General features: G+C 40.7%; 1 protein-coding gene across 16 annotated transcripts in view; it reads left to right on the top strand.

The window, feature by feature from the left end:
* CADPS (calcium dependent secretion activator) overlaps window positions 1-17,113 on the top strand; it is a 465,254-nt gene that overhangs the window by 373,904 nt on the left and 74,237 nt on the right. For 10 of the 16 annotated variants that reach the window (XM_066614155.1, XM_066614148.1, XM_066614140.1 and 7 more), the window contains 3 exons: window positions 3,711-3,857; window positions 11,594-11,749; window positions 13,692-13,839. In XM_066614155.1, coding sequence (XP_066470252.1) covers window positions 3,711-3,857; window positions 11,594-11,749; window positions 13,692-13,839 — 451 coding nt within the window. The remainder of the gene's footprint in view (window positions 1-3,710; window positions 3,858-11,593; window positions 11,750-13,691; window positions 13,840-17,113) is intronic. The other 6 variants (XM_066614149.1, XM_066614150.1, XM_066614151.1 and 3 more) reach the window with 1 other exon arrangement.

Consider the following 17,113-nt stretch of genomic DNA (forward strand, 5'->3'; position numbering starts at 1 on the left):
GCTCTGCATACTTATTTTAATAAGTATCTACATAATTACTTTAAGGAATTATCTACATCCAGGTACCTTCCTGTTGTCTGTGGTTGCTGCTTTTGCCTACAGAACTACAGTATTGGCAACCTTCAGTCTCGAAAGACTATGGTATCGCGCTCTGAAAGGTGGTTCTGGCACAGCGTCTAGTGTGGCTGAAAAGGCCAATCCGGGAGTGACAATCCCTTCCACACCGGGAGCAAGTGCAGTCTGTCCCTGGTCTGTCTCCCTGGCTATGGGCCTTCCTTCTTTGCCTCTTAGCCTCAGACTGTTGGCAAAGTGTCTCTTCAAACTGGGAAAGGCCATTCTGCACAGCCTGCCTCCAAGCGGGCCGCTCAGAGGCCAGGGTTTCCCACTTGTTGAGGTCCATCCCTAAGGCCTTCAGATCCCTCTTGCAGATGTCCTTATATCGCAGCTGTGGTCTACCTGTAGGGCGCTTTCCTTGCACGAGTTCTCCATAGAGGAGATCCTTTGGGATCCGGCCATCATCCATTCTCACGACATGACCAAGCCAACGCAGGCGTCTCTGTTTCAGCAGTGAATACATGCTAGGGATTCCAGCACGTTCCAGGACTGTGTTGTTTGGAACTTTGTCCTGCCAGGTGATGCCGAGGATGCGTCGGAGGCAGCGCATGTGGAAAGCGCTCAGTTTCCTCTCCTGTTGTGGGCGAAGAGTCCATGACTCGCTGCAGTACAGAAGTGTACTCAGGACGCAAGCTCTGTAGACCTGGATCTTGGTATGTTCCGTCAGCTTCTTGTTGGACCAGACTCTCTTTGTGAGTCTGGAAAACGTGGTAGCTGCTTTACCGATGCGCCTGTTTAGCTCGGCATCGAGAGAATGAGTGTCGGAGATCGTTGAGCCAAGGTACACAAAGTCATGGACAACCTCCAGTTCATGCTCAGAGATTGTAATGCAGGGAGGTGAGTCCACATCCTGAACCATGACCTGTGTTTTCTTCAGGCTGATTGTCAGTCCAAAATCTTGGCAGGCCTTGCTAAAACGATCCATGAGCTGCTGGAGATCTTTGGCAGAGTGGGTAGTGACAGCTGCATCGTCGGCAAAGAGGAAGTCACGCAGACATTTCAGCTGGACTTTGGATTTTGCTCTCAGTCTGGAGAGGTTGAAGAGCTTTCCGTCTGATCTGGTCCGGAGATAGATGCCTTCTGTTGCAGTTCCAAAGGCCTGCTTCAGCAGGACAGCGAAGAAAATCCCAAACAAGGTTGGTGCAAGAACACAGCCCTGCTTCACTCCGCTTCGGATGTCAAAAGGGTCTGATGTGGAGCCATCGAAGACAACAGTGCCCTTCATGTCCTTGTGGAAGGATCTGATGATGCTGAGGAGCCTGGGTGGACATCCAATCTTGGGGAGAATCTTGAAGAGGCCGTCTCTGCTGACCAGGTCGAAAGCCTTTGTGAGATCTATGAAGGCTATAAAGAGTGGCCTACAGAACTATTGACACCAAATTTAGAATTCAGCATTATAGGAACAGTTGGTGGACACAGAGAAGTTTTGTGTGTCTTAAACTGTGCAGATATTTATTATATCATTTTATCCTATGAAAGATGTTATGAGAGTGTTCAAAGTATTTTTATCACCCTCTCTAGAATATGTTACTACTCTTACAGTCTGCTCTTAGTGATCATTAGATCATTTTGTCCTAAAAGAAATGGATGATATGAAAGCATTTTTACCACTCTCTGTAAAATATGTGTCTACAATCACCTTTAGTGATTATTGTTGAACATTTTAAATGTTCATTTCTCAGGTATGCCAGAAATACTCAGGCAGTAGGTTTTCTTTTTAGAGTTTATTTAGTAATTGAATATCAAGTGTTAGGACATTTGTGATCTGGTCATATCTATTCCACTACAGACATCTTATTTTTGGGAGAACTGGGCCATGACCTGTGAATGACCATGCTGTGCCAATGTTTTTAACCTTTTTCCCCACAGTCCCAGAAATCCTGCCACCTTGCTGTTAGTACTCAATATAAAATTATACAGGGTAGGAAGGTAGAGAAAGCTGGTGTGAAAGCAGAAGAATTGATTATCCACATTATTAACTGCCTGGGTAGTCATTCCAGAGTCTAATTTGTTGAAATTAGAAATTAGAATGGATTTCTGCTCTAGAACTATAATACTGCTGAAGGAGAGACTCTATCTTTAGCCATGGAGAATATCTGAATTTATATACTTTCCACATGGAAAAAGCCCACAAATTTCAGATTGAACCAGTGCACTTAAATTCTTTTTTGTTATTAATCATTGACATATAACTTTAATTGCAAAATACCTTGATTATCCAATCTGTAAGCTTGATTAGTTTTTTTTTCCATTTATAAAAATGGAATCTTGCTGGCTCTTTACAGCTTATCTGCCTGCTGTTTTACTCCTGATTCCTGCAGAATTTACTTCCTTCTTTTTCCTCATTTTTCCCTTCTAAAATCAGGAACAAAACTTTCAGCACAATTCAGTGAAAGTGTAACGAGTAAAATGCAGTCATTTGACTTGGCGCGACTTATTTCTGAGTCATTATGGACAGAACTGGGCTGCATGGCTGTTGTTTTTTTGTGTTTGTTAGTGTGTTTGTTTGGTTTTTTGCTAGAATTCCACATCCTACTTCAGAGTCCATCTAGGATTCTTTAAGTCCTCTTTTCTTCCAGAAAATTTACCTGATTCTGAAGGTTCTGTTGACTTCACAAGTTTACCAACACCATAAGACCACATGACACAGGTGCAAGAAGCCTCCACACCTGAATAGAATGGCCTATAACATTCACATGTGCTTATGGATCAGCAGTGGAATTGAATGGATTCCAGAAAGGCTGAGTTTCATGAAGGTTTAGTAAACCTTAATCATCAAATTTTCTTTGAGCAAAATTCAGTACCCTCTCTAGCAATTATTAATGAGTAACTTTCTTTGAGTTGCAAATATACTTATAGGATTCTCTGTTTGCGTGGATGGGGGGGCGGCTATATGTGTGCATGTCATCATTACGTACTTATATTTGTCCATTCTGTTGACGCAGTTGAGGAAGCCCATGCAGACAGGGAAGCTCCATTTCCTCATCAGAGCTCCCATACTGAGGGCTTACAGGAATTGGTGTGTTCCCTAATTGCATAAATAGTTGCTAGTTTCAGCTGTTGACGGTCAATTAGAAAACCATTTTCTAAGTCCAATGTCTCTCCTCTTGTTCTGTTATTTAAGAAAGGCAGTTCGTATTCTGTATCGACAGGTTAAATTCGTTCTTTTAAAGGTTTCTGTTAAGTCTCTTAGTGTGTCCATATCGTTATATCCTTCCAAACCACATTTTTATCTCTCAAGTGTATTCTGTCCTAGCAAACTGTGCCTTGAAAAGTTCTCAAGCTATATAGGTTGTGTCCTTCTGTATGAATGTTTTAATTTGCTACTTTATAAATGTTCTTTCCTTTTTGTCCTTGCTCTGTTTTCTTTTAAGCAACTTTTTTTATTGCAGACTGCTGAAAAAAAAAATCCCAAATTGCATACTTAAGCTTTCCATATCCATGCTTCTCTCTGAAATGTTTTTTGGTTTGGGTCTTTGACTGTTGTCTCGCTGTGAACTTTGCAGATTAGTTTACGAGTGCCACCTTGCTTCTGCTGTGCATCTGCATTGTCACTGTGATGGTATTTTTTTTCTTTCTGTCTGTTTCTTCCACAGGAGTTTAACCAGTAATCTACCCAATGTGAATCTTCCAAATGTGAACCTCCCTAAAGTTCCAAATCTACCAGTTAACATCCCACTAGGCATCCCCCAAATGCCTGCCTTTTCCGCACCGTCATGGATGGCTGCTATATATGATGCTGAGTGTGTATTCAGTTCAATAGATCTCATTTAAATCAAAAAGTAATCTTGGCATGGATATGTATTGTTTATTTCTCTGCATTAAATGTATGCATACAGTCTTGTCAAAAGAACCACTGAGACTGACATCTCTCTGATTGTAGCAAGTCAACACTGACTCAATCTGGCATGGAGTTAGTTATACTTGAGTTAAATATTTATGTTGAAGATGGTTTTCTTCAACTCACTTGAAACTTGAATCAATCAACATACCTGCTCACAAAATGGATCTGTCCGATACAAAAAGAATCCAATTATTGTGTGTATACCAAAATGTGAGCCATGAGATAAGTGTCAATTTGTGGGTTTTTCCTTTTTTCATTTCCCAACATGCACTGAGATCACTTCAGGACCACTGTTAATGACCTGCATCAAAAGCCAGTATCTTTGATCTAGTTAGTTCTTGCTTTTCTAATTAACAAAAAAAAAAAAATCTTTACACAGTGCATTGTTGGAAGTGATGAATCTAGGAAATATATATGACCCTAAGGGCACAATCCTAACACACTTTCCAGCACTGACATAAGGGCAACACAGCTCCTAGTTAAGGAAACAAACATTCCCTTACTTAGAGGAAGCCTCCATGAGTGTCCCCAACTGCTGGGTGCAGCACATGTCCCCTTGGCACAGCTATACCAGTGTGGGAAAGTGGGTTAGGATTTGGACCTAAGTTGTTCGTGATTGGGTCCTTTTCCAAGGTAAACTAGAACTGCAGTCTGGCACATCAATCAAACATTACAATAAAACAATAATGGCCATGATTTGTTTACGGATTAACTATGATTATGCAAAATGGCTAACCCTCTCATTTAATGGCTCACATGATTACCTGGATGAATAGCATTACATCAGAAGGCGAAATACGTGTAAGATTGTGGCTCCCCTTCTGTGAAAAGGAAAGATACAAATTGTAATTTTCCTATTTGCAGAAGGGCTGGGTGATCTCATATGAGTCCTGACTTTATGCTGCTCAAAACCTATGATCTAGAACTAGGGTTATCAGGCTGCAACCCAGAGAAAATTCATATACTTTTAGATTGACTTAACCTGTGCTTTTCACGTCCTTTCCTGTTGTCAACAACTTCCTCCCACCTGCTGCCTGGTATCCTCGAGTCCTGCTCACAACAGAAAGTGGGATGGGTGGGTTAGAAGATAAGACCTGGAAGAGAATGGATAGGAGAAAAGCCAGCTGCCTTGTCTTCTACAGCACTGGGAGTTTAGAGGCATAGAAGGAGACCTGCATCCAAATTTTACACAAATGGAGCTCATTCTGGTATCCAGATAACCTAAAATAGCATCCTTCCTTAGTCCACACAGGAAGATTCAGCAAAAGAAAAAAGACACTTTGTTTCTTTCCCATTCCTTTGAGAATTCCTTTCCTCCAACTGTATTCTACAGCACTAAACTAGGGGTTCTTAAGATGTAAGATAGGAGTCAAATATAAGGCCTGTGGGTTGGACACAGCCCCTGGAAACAATATTTCCAGCTACCATTGTAATTGGGCTCTCCCAGCATGATAATTGGGCCCTCTCATATCTTGAAATTATGAACAAGATTTGCACATTTCTGTCATTTGTAGCTAATGAGTTTCTGTGTGAGAACGAAGTGCTTATTTTTGGCCACCATCTGCTTAATGATGTCATTTCCTTCTTAATGATGTCATTTCCAACCCTCAGCAGGCGCCATGAATGCTATTCGATCCGCTATATGAAATGAGTTTGACATCTCTGCTAGAACATGCGCCTCTAGGGGGTGTGTGAAGGGAGCCCAGAGGGTATGTCAGGTGACCCCAGAATAAATAATAAAGAATGCCTTCATACACAACTTTTTGATTTATGTGAGGACTTTTTTTAAGTTTTGAATTTTGCCCTGGCCAACAAAAGCCAATAATGTATTTTCTTACTGGCAACAATATTTATTGGTTTTAGCCTTCTCATTAGATTATTATGAGCTTTTGATGTTTTCAAATTCTGTGAAGGAACACATTTTTTCCTGCAATTGAAACATAATATTTTTGGACATTCCACTTTTTGCTGTACAAAAAAAAAAAAAAAAAAAATCAGCACGTTTTCAGAAAAATAAATAATTGAATAAAATAAATAAAAATTGGGGGAGGCGCAAACAGTTCTAAATTCTCTGGGGGTGCATATGTAGGAAGAATGTGATGTTCCAGTGCTCCCAGAGGGAACTGATTGCCCTTCAGGCCCCACTCCCATGGCACTCTCCCCCTTCAAGATTGCCTTTTCTCCTCTAGATCTAATGTACAAACATTAAAGAATGTCTGCGCAGGGAGTCAGTTGGAGTCAGCTGGCAATCAGCCCTGAAACTGAACATTTTATAGTTATATAACTCTGGGGAAAAATAATTCTGAAGAGTGGAAAAGGTGTCATTTTTCCTTTCCTCTTAAAGCATCACTATACAGTACAGGGAGGGGAGTTAAAGCACAAAATATGGATCCCACCAATCCCAATCCCCCCATCCCAGGATATTTAAAACAAACTCTTGGAGGCTTAAGTCAGCCCGTTCCTCTGTCCTCCACATTTTTTAAAAACAAACTAACAGCCCTATCCTAGCCTACCCTAGAGCAGGCAGGCCAGCAGGCCTATCCCACATCCAAGGCAGGGCCAGTTGCAGCTCAGTGCGGGGCAAGGGGAATCGCTTCCCCTTACCCCAGGTAATGCTGCAGCAACCCCAATGGGGCTACTCGGATCTGCACCACCTAAAGAGGTGGCGCAGATCTGAGCAGCCTGGAGCTGCCCTGGACTGCTCTGGAACGGGGATATAATCCTGGCCCCAGCACCCTCACCCGCCCGCCACCCACCCTCCCACCACTCTGAAATGTTTCCCTTCCGCACTCCCCACACACCCCCAGATTCCTGCACTGGCCTAGCTTGGCCAGCATGGGTTTACCTTTTAGGCCGGACAAGCAGAGCTCATGTCGGCGTCTAGAGGCTGGAGCACATCCATGCTCTGTCTTCTCCTGTTGGCACAAAAGTGCTTTACAGCACTTTTGTGACACCAGCGGGCCGGCACAAGGGACTTGCACTGGCCTGTTGCCTTTTTTGGGATTGCGCCCGTAACGTCTCAAGAGCAATCCAGCCATCAATCCTACAATAGGCAATTTTGGATTCAAGAAAAAACTTTTTTTCTTTTAATTTAGAAACTAATATACTTCAGGGGACCCCGCCCCCATGTCCCCCCCCCCTATGCAGAATATGTAGAAACCACTGCCTTATTTTGGAGTGGCCGTGTTTTGTTTCAGTGTTCATTCATCAGAGTGTTCAGTCATCAGAGTTTGCTATTAGAAGAGATCTTTCAGGGTTGCAGACTGGCAGCCATGTTCTGAATTGCCCCACTGAATCCCAGTGTGATGAATCTGGAATTACTAGAATAAATATATTCCTAGTTTGTTTGTTTTTTCTAGTGAAACTTCTGAGCTCTTGACAGGTATATTACAAATTCAACAGATGGAATTTTTTTATGCATGATGAGAAAAGTTCTTTTTTTCTTTTCTGCTGAACTTCCACTGTATCAAGGCACACTCAAGGAACACTGGGAGATGAAGAGTTGGCAATGCTAGCTGTGACTTCAATCCTGCAGTTTATATTCAAATGTGACTAAAGGAGTTCTGGGCTGGTTACTCTTTGAGTGTACCTGTTGACACATTGGATCATGTGCAAGGGCCAAACTGGACATGATGCTAGAGATCTGTGATCAGGAACTCCTTCATTTGTTTTAATTAATAGTAACAGGAAGGATTATGGCACTGAGAAAGGGAGCTAACACTTTCTCCTGCACTGTTTTCTAATTGCTTATTAATTAAGCCTCCTCTGCAGCTGGATGTTCCAAGTTCTTCCTAGGTCAAATACTGAGTACAAGGGAGGCAATTTTCTGGGCTGAAGCCAGGTTCCTCAGGGCCCTGAGGCTTTCATGGGATGTGAGAACTGCCAGCACGCAAGGACGGAGAACTACCTCATGGTTGACTTCACTCAGCTGCAGCCAGTTTGTCCTCCTTATCTCACTATCACTAACACAGTGGTTCTTGAACGTTTTAGCACCAGGACCACTTTTTAGAACGACAATCTGTCAGGATCCACCAGAAGTGATGCTATGACTGGAAGTGACATTATCAATTTAGCTTCTAAGCCAAAATCAGCCAAAGGTTCTCATGCTGCTATTTTGCATTGCACTCATTACAGTGCACTCATGCTGCTATTTTGCATAGCTCAGAATTCAAACATTCCAGCTCAGAAGTCAAAGCCAAATGCAGACTTGAATCCTTCTCCAACCACACAGCCCTCCCTCCTTTCCAGCATCCCATCTTCCTGCCTATTCAGGTCAAAGCACCAGGCCTCTCTCCCAGCTGTAGTCCTCCCTGCCCAATAGCTTTGTACTCTGTATTTTCAGCTCTGTATTTGGGTCATGGTTGAGCTAGGTTCTACACAACTCTCCTGAAGTTAGCTTGTGACCAACCTAGTGGGTCCTGACCCACAGTTTGAGACACACTGCACTAAAGCATAGAATTCTACCAACTTTCTTCTATGTTTCTTATATCACATGGACCTTAGGTGGTCAGGAGGGCAAAACAAGGAGCTACTGTGCAAAGTACATATAGAAGTATCAGAAAATATATGGTTGCATGGTGACTACTTTTAATTCTTTGTGCGAGTCTTATAAAGATAAGACTAGATAGAGTCACTTCAATATCTGTCAGCCCAGTCCTATCTTTTTCCCACCCCACTGAGCAGTTGTGCCAAAAAGGTGCATGTTGCATCCAGCAGGAGTCTGCTAAGGAGGAGGAAAGGGAATTATTTCCCCTTACCCCTCTGTAAGCCTCTTGACTGACAGTGGGTCTCCTCAGACCTGTGCCAGCTCATTAGCCTTGAAATGGAGGGGATAGAATCTGGCATGCACCATTGCTGCTGAATCTACCCCTCTCACCACATTCATTCCCCCTCCTCACCCAGTTTCACCCCTGCCTCGACCACCCTACTACTTACTTACAGGCAGTGGCAGCCACTCCAGATCCTGCACAACACCTCTCCAGTGGCAGAACAGAAGCATGCATCTCCATAAGACTGTTTATGACATCTATAAGGTCATAAGGCAAAATCCATCACCGGGAGGCAGAACTGGGCTGTTAGTTTTCTTATATTTTAATATGCAACCTACATGGGAGCTCCAAGAGCTAGATTCATCCCTAACTTGCCCTCAGTCCCATGCCCAACAGGTGTCCAGCTGTGCTACTGAGTGGCAATTTTAAACAGAGAAAATGGCACAAAGCAAAAGGTTAACATCCGTCTTCCATCCCATGTTCCTGATTGGATTCCCATCATCACAGACACTGTGAACATTTTTGAAAACTAGAAAAAAGAATTTCATGGGTCATGTCTAATTTGGCCCTAAATCTAAACTGTAAGCATAATGCTTGGCCCTAACTCCAAATTATAAGCAGGTCACCTTGCAGATTTGAACTCTAAAAATTGCATAATTTAAAACCTTATCTTTTTGAGCAGGAACAGAGGTCTGTATTTAAATTTCTATTTAAAGGCAGTTTCCACCCAAATTTTTATGACTTGAAAAACAAGGCATTGAACTGCAATTAATTACTTATTTGCTCAAAAATTATATGTTCATATTTTTTGGGGAAAAAAATACTGAAATTTACCTTTATATGAAATGCAACTCATATTCATGCTAAGCTGACTTCTTAAAGGCTAGATTAGGTAGCATAAGCAAATAGTAACTGAAGCTTTTATTTTCTCTCTGTGCATGCTCTGTGATGTTTTGGTTTTCGGTTTTTTGTTGAAAAGATAAGAATCAAGGCCTCAGTCCTATGCCTGCGTACTCATGAGTACTTCAGCAAACTACGTGAATGTAACATACTCATGAGAGCATGCATTTAGGATTGCAGCCCGAGCCATCACAATGGAGCAGTCATCGTGTGTTTTTTTTAATAAACAAATAAAATGTGGACACAGAATGCATTTTATAAACCATGTTATATAACAGATCAAGTTGGTGCTTCTGCCTGAATTATGATACTCATCAGCTTGAAAGCAAATGTGTACAGTGTTCTCCACCTTTTCAGGCCCAATGAACTCTTCCACAATTCAGAGATTAATTTTTGAGAATTCTGAAGGCAGATGGGTGTTACCATGTTGTAATAAGTAAATATCAGTTATTGTATTCCTGGGTATCTTAATTGCTTAAAATATAAATACACTCTGATCCAAAAGCAGGGTTAGCCTGGAACTTTTTTAAATTAAAAGGTTGGTTTTCCCAATACTGTTCTGAAAGAGAAGAAACAGAAATGATTGCGTGCTATTTCTTTGATTAAAAGAAATGCCTGATTCTATATCTTTTCATGGACCCCAGCTCTCGTCTACCCATTAAGGACATGTTTCCATGTTGTCACATCCTTACATAGATATGTCTTATTTCCTATGATTGAGTCAATGCATTCTACTCTTTGAATAATTACCTTTGTTAGCACAGGATTCAAAGGACCCCTCTTGGCATGTTGGGAGTTTGGTTTTCACCCTGCAGTAGCCATGTGTGCATTTAGCTACGTTTTCCCTTCTGTAGCATTAACTCAATGCAGCTGGCATCTGTCACAATAGAAACACCTTTCCTCGTTTGTTTCTATAGACGATGTCAGCATCCAGCTGGTAATGCATGGTGTGTAAATATACCTTATAAATTACTGTGTTAGCATTAGTGGTATGCGAGGAGTGGGATAAACTTCTTGAAGTTCCCTTGGTTATAATCATTATGAAAAAAAGAGAGAGGGAAAGAGAAAGGATAAGAGATGCATAAATTTCTCTGCACAAAGCAAAATTCAAAGCTTGTTTTTTATCCAGTGACATATAGGTATTAGACATAATTGTAGCAGAAGATGTATAATAAGCAGCAAGGCAGGCTGTCTCCATTTGTACTGAAGGTCTGGATAAGAAAACCTGCATTTTCTAAGACATATGATTTGTATAGACATTTTAAAAAACAAAAAACCCAAAACCTTGCAAAGGTCTGGTCAAATATATCGCTCTCTCTCTTAAAAAAAAAAATCCCAAAATAAAAAGAGGTAGTCAACCAAGATGAAACTTTTTGAGATCTGTAAAAGGGTGTCTCAGTGTTCTGAATTCAGTTTCCTTACTCTGGTTTCGTTCCAGCTGTTCAAAAAGTGTGTCCTCGCTCACCACTTGTTAGCACTGAGTTGTTGTTTTTTGAAACCCTGGGGAGAAGGGGAAAAGAACAAATCCTGTCATTTGGGAAAGTAAAATGCATGAAAACCTAAAAATAGCCACATACACTTGTGCACTGTGGTTATTATCAACAAAAGATTTCCCTTCACCTTGCAGAGTCTTAAATTCAATAACGACATATGCTAATGTGGTTATTGAGTAAGGCTGGATGTTTTTTTACCATATGCACTGTTTCCAGCTAACGTCCATATCTTTGTATTTTACTTGTCTTCCCTGTCTGATCTGGAAAGACTTGTAACAGCTAGGTAGACTAGAAAAACTGTGTGGTCAAACCTAAAACCCTGATGATGGAGATTCTCCCTGGCATTGTGTTGTGTCTTCAACCACTATTACGCCCCATTACATGTGCAAAAGCAATCTCCACATCAGGTTTCCAGATCCAGGAAGCAGGCTGTAACCTCTGTTGTCATTTTTATTTTTATTGTATTCTACTAGCAATGGTTCAGGAACTTCAGAAGATCTGTTTTGGAAACTTGATGCCTTACAGACCTTCATCAGGGATTTGCACTGGCCTGAGGAAGAATTTGGAAAACACCTAGAACAGCGCCTAAAACTAATGGCTAGTGATATGATTGAATCCTGTGTGAAGAGGCAAGTATGAATTACAAAATGAAGAGGGTTACCAATAGTGAATAAACATGAGTTTAATTCCATCTGCTATATTATCACTTTTTCTTCACCTCTGTAAAGGCCAGTACTTCTGGAGGACCCATAAACCCTAGAAAACCATGGCCCATAGGTGGGCTTTAATACCTTGTGCTGTGGCAGTTTTGATCCTAATCACTCCCCCCCCCCCAGCAATCCAGTGAAAGTTTTTCAAATGAATCATAGCATAGCAGCAATTGGGATCAAAACTGTGGTGGGGGCAAAGTATTATAGTTTACTTATCCCACCCCTGTGATTTTTCTGGATTTTGTTCCCTTCTTGCATGTTATTAATTAAAAACAAAAATCTTCCCTTCCACTGAACCATGTTGTGCATTTACATCACACTTAGGTTCTAAACTACATTCCCAATCAGTAATTTTCATACTGTTTTGGAGAATACTTGATTGGTAGCTTAGCAAAGTTCCGCAGTATATAGGTTAGTAGTGGTGCTCAGGCTTCTCTGATGGACATCATGCCCAAAATCATAATTCAAGCACCTTTAGTGAAACTGTTTTTCAGGGAAGAGCTAAGCATGATGGAAGACACAGCATCACTGTGAGAAATGACAGTGCCAAATCTAGTTCTCCTCTCTTTCCATAATCCCTAGTGTGACTCATGGAGTGACATGTGCTTCTTTCGCACCTGATTCACATAATTGGTTGCTATTGGTGGATGCTGGGAAACTCACAGTGTGAAAAAGGTGATAAATGAGCATGGGTCTCCCATTTTTGGCGACAATGTCGTGTCTTCTATCAGGCCTTCATCTTGTCTCATTCAACCTTTAGTGGAAATCAAGTGTTAATGAAATCAAATTTTATCTGAGCTGCTGGAGATGCCAGGATTTATGTGTGTGATTATATATTCACTTTTAACTACCTGTTTTGCAATGAAACCTTGAGGAAGTGTTATGTATTTATTTGTCAAAAAAAACCCCAACTTATAATAATTCCTTGTGTGACAATTGAGAAGATTTCAGGCAAACAAGTCACACTATGAAAAGATAAAAATGCAATAATTCAGTATTACCATGGAGTCAAAGCAATTAACATGTTTGTATAATTTGTGCTTAGCACTACACACCCATAGAGTGCCCTATAATTCTGCAAGTTTTCTGTTTGGTTCCTGGTAAACTGCAGCTATAAATTAGTTAATACCAACCATATTATAGGTGTGCATTTTTATCACTTGTCTTGATAACATCATCACACTGTTTAGTAAATATCTGAAGGCTTTGTCAAGAGACGAATTCAAGCAACTAAAAAGAATCATTAAAGCAATAATCAAAACAATTATCAACCCAAAAAACTATAATAAAGCTATTTTCATGCGATATTATGAGTGATTGTCATATTGATCTCAAAGCAAGACAGACAGGATCCATTTGATTTTTTCATAATTTATTAGACCAAATGCTGCCAAATGGGTATTATGCCTTTATTATTTAACAAATGTTGGGGTAGCATAGCACATTTCACAGAACATATCTTCAGAGAAAACTCTTGCCTGCCTGAAGGACTATGTTATGCATCTTGAAAGCTTTTTATTCTACCTTATCAGTGCTGTTGGGTCAGTCTATCTCAGGGGTGCCCAACCTAGAGCTCTTAGACCTTTGTGTAGAAAAAAGGATTTCTGCAGGTACAGCTTGTCATCTCACTGATGACAAGCTGCACCAGCTGAAATTCCCTCCTGTACACAATTGTTAAAGGCCCAGGGCCCTAAAGGTGAAAGTTTGGCCACCCCTGGTCTAGCCATTATATGGCACATACCCGATTTCAGACTGCTGTTGCACTGAAAAACCTTCAGACTATCACATTGATCACAAGAATTGTCAACTGTAGTATCTTAAAACCTATCCAAAATGTTCCTTTTCTATCATGTTTTAATAGAACCAGAATTGCATTTGAAGTAAAGCTGCAAAAAACAAGTCGGTCAACAGATTTCAGAGTTCCACAGTCAATATGCACAATGTTTAATGTCATGGTTGATGCCAAAGCTCAGTCGACAAAGCTTTGCAGTATGGAAATGGGCCAAGAGGTAAAACTTAGAGTTTTATTAATTGTTTAAAGGAAAAAAAGTCCTCATCTCATAGTATGCCGGTTTCAGAAACATTCTAACAGTTGTGGATTTAGTCTTCCATATGTAGACTATGCAGATGAAAAAATACAGGGTCACTTTGTCAAACAAATCTTAATCAATATGGAAACTCAGAACCCCAGTCACTTAGAAGTGACTTTTGGCAAGAACTGTGGTGTGCACAAGGTACCTCTAAAGCCTATTTATGCATGAGAGTGTTTTATATTGAGTCATTAACTCCACCTTGGAACCACATGGAGGTTTGCCTAAAAACTAGACGTTTACATGCATTCAACCGATTCAGAGGAACTGCTATATAGATGACCAACAGACAAAGAAAGGAACAAAAAAGCAGAATAAAAGCACTGAAGGGAAATAAATCTCTCTAGCCGCTTGCTTCCTAAATGAAATCCAAATCTGTCTGATTTGACTGCTCCAAAATCTATGTTCTTTACATGTCCAGGTCCTTAATGACTCAAAGGTTTCAAACTGGTCCAGTTTTTATCATCTGCTGGTCTAATTTGTTTCACTTTTCAAGACTTTGTTGCAACTTGAAAATTTCCACATGTGATGTTGTGAAGTAGAAAGACATGCTGAATTGGACTAGCAGAAATGTATCATCATAAGCCATTCAAGCTCTGAAGGCTTTCAACGATGTTCAGTACTTTTCATCTTGGTTTGTGAGAAGTCCAAATATACAGCTTGGAGTCTCCTACCTTATTTTCAATAGCATGTGTTGTCTCTCCAATATAGTCTTTCACTGCAGCTTCTCATGTTCAGAATCTATGCCAGATGGGTCACCAATTTTTGTATTGTTAAAATATTTTCCTCATTGATAAAATAAGGTCAAGTTCAGAGCCCACTGGTTCAAGGGGAAACTGCTTTGACTTCAGCAAGGATTGAATCAGGTCCTTTAGTCTTCATTTTCGTTTTTGTTTGGTATGTCATGTATTCTCTTAGGTGTCTCTCCTGTTGCTTAGTGCAGAGTGCAACTTTACTACCACGAACACTAAAAGCCTTTCTCCAAAGTCAAAGCATGTACTTAAATGATCTCCCTTTACTCAAGGCCTGAAATTAGCTTTATTAACTAGAACTATAGAATTTTCTTGACATTATCTAAATTGTTGTAGCAGAGTTTTTCAATCATGACGATTAAGTTACTACAACTTGATTATTTCTGAATCAAAATTCCTTACCATTTCTTTGCAAAATTCCTTGCAAGAGAGCACACAATTTGAGGGAGAGAGGTCTTTTTAGAGTCTCTTTTTTTAGGATTCTCAGAGAGAGAAGAGAAAGACTCGGGAGCCCTTCAGAGACAATTCTATGTTGTGAAGTGCTTTGTCTCTAAAACTTGGCATAATCAGAAGGTCCTAGGAAGAAATAGGACATATTCACATAATCCTTTCACATAGTCACCTTACTCCCTTTTTCTGGAAAATTCTGCTCAGAGCTTTCTGCTATTTGGCCTGAAGTATCTCTTCCAAATATTTTTTTTTTATAGTGGGTGACTAATTAAAGAGCTGGCACCTGATTCCTGAAGTACTATCTGATAAATTCAACTCACCCTCACCTTCCATCAGAATTTCCAGCAATTAATAATGCTCTTAGCTGTAATAAATTCTGGGCCTTATCCATATATGGTGACTGGGAGTTCTGTAGTCTTATTGTACATGCTCTGTAAAATTCTGCAGGGTTTTTTGGGTTTGTTTTTTTTTGGATCATTTTTCAATTGCATCAGATTCATTTCCCATCAGATATAACCTAGACAAAAGGCACAGCCACAATTGCCCCTGCCCCGCTCCGCATTTTACTTGGTTTGTCACTCATATTCTTCCTGCAAATCCATGACCCATCATGGTTAATAACAAGCAGCAATTCAGTTGCACAAAGAATCAGCCTTAAAAGGAAATCCGTGTGTGTGTGTGTGTGTGTGTGCATGCCTGTCTGAGAAGGTATTGATACTATAGTACAGAGATCACATGATTATTGTGTGAAATAGCAGTTACTGTGGTACGATGTTTTTAACAAACAGCTAAAGTAATAGACCTGTAAATCAGATGTGAATTATCAGTGCATAAGTTACTCTTTAGGACTGGAGGATTTCATACACCCCTCCTTTTCCATCTCTTTTGTTTTATCTCTTTTATTCGTTTTAATGAATTCCTATCTCACTCCAGTCGCTCATGCCGCCTCGTTTCTCTTTGCTTTTCTCTTATTCATCTTGAAATTGTACACCTTCTAATACATACAGGGGTATATCAAGGGATATTAATGCCAATTGAAAACCAGCCTAGCCGTCTCCTTCCTTGATGGTTAGGAGTGCACTTGACTCCAGCCACCCTAACCCTTTCCATGTAGCCAACGCCAACCTGGCTCCAAAGATATCAGTACTGACTGTCACATTTCTGCCACATCCCTTTCAGGTTGCTTTGCCATTCCACACCACTCAAGCTATTGAAACAAACCCATTCTGAAAAATACAGGAGCCCCTTGGGACCTTGTGAGCTAGCCTCCTTATTTCCAAAGGAATACCTCACTGTCCTCAGTGTGCTTATTGCTCCAAGCCCGCATAAACCCCTGTACAACGTTAAACACGTATTTGTCTAATTCATCATAAGGCTAGTCAAGGCCTTTTCCATACATTACTCAGCAGCATTGGAGCCAGTTTTTTAGTGCAGGTAATGATATGGATCAGCCACTAATTGACAGAAAGAAAAGCTGTCTAAATAATCTGCAGGTGAAACCTCCTCCTGCGTGAGTCCAGTGGGCCAGAAACAGCAAGGTTGGAGCTGAGACCTTGTCAAATCCTCTTCCAATAAAACTCCCTCATGTGGGTGGACAAAAAAAGAGCCTGAGGCCTATGCATTAAATCATACTATGGCCCAATCCTATTCAGTTTTCCAGTACTGGTGTAGTTGTGCTAGTGGGGTGTGTGCCGCATCCTGTGGTGGAGGGGCAGTCATTGGGGCCTACTCAGGGTATGGGAGCATGTGTTTCCTTACCATGAGGCTGCACTGTGGCTACACTGGAGCAGGAAAGTTGGATAGGATTGAGTCCTGTGCCTCCAAATTTCAGCAGTGTTTCGATTCTTTTATATTAGATATGGAACTATTCAATACACATTACTTATGAACATATACAACCATATTCTTCCTGTGTCCTTATATTCAAAGGCAGCTGTTCAGACATTTGGCAGACATAATTTACCACCTTAAATATTTATTTTTCCTCTGAA

Source organism: Tiliqua scincoides, chromosome 2, assembly GCF_035046505.1.
Source record: "Tiliqua scincoides isolate rTilSci1 chromosome 2, rTilSci1.hap2, whole genome shotgun sequence".
Lineage (NCBI taxonomy): Eukaryota > Metazoa > Chordata > Lepidosauria > Squamata > Scincidae > Tiliqua > Tiliqua scincoides.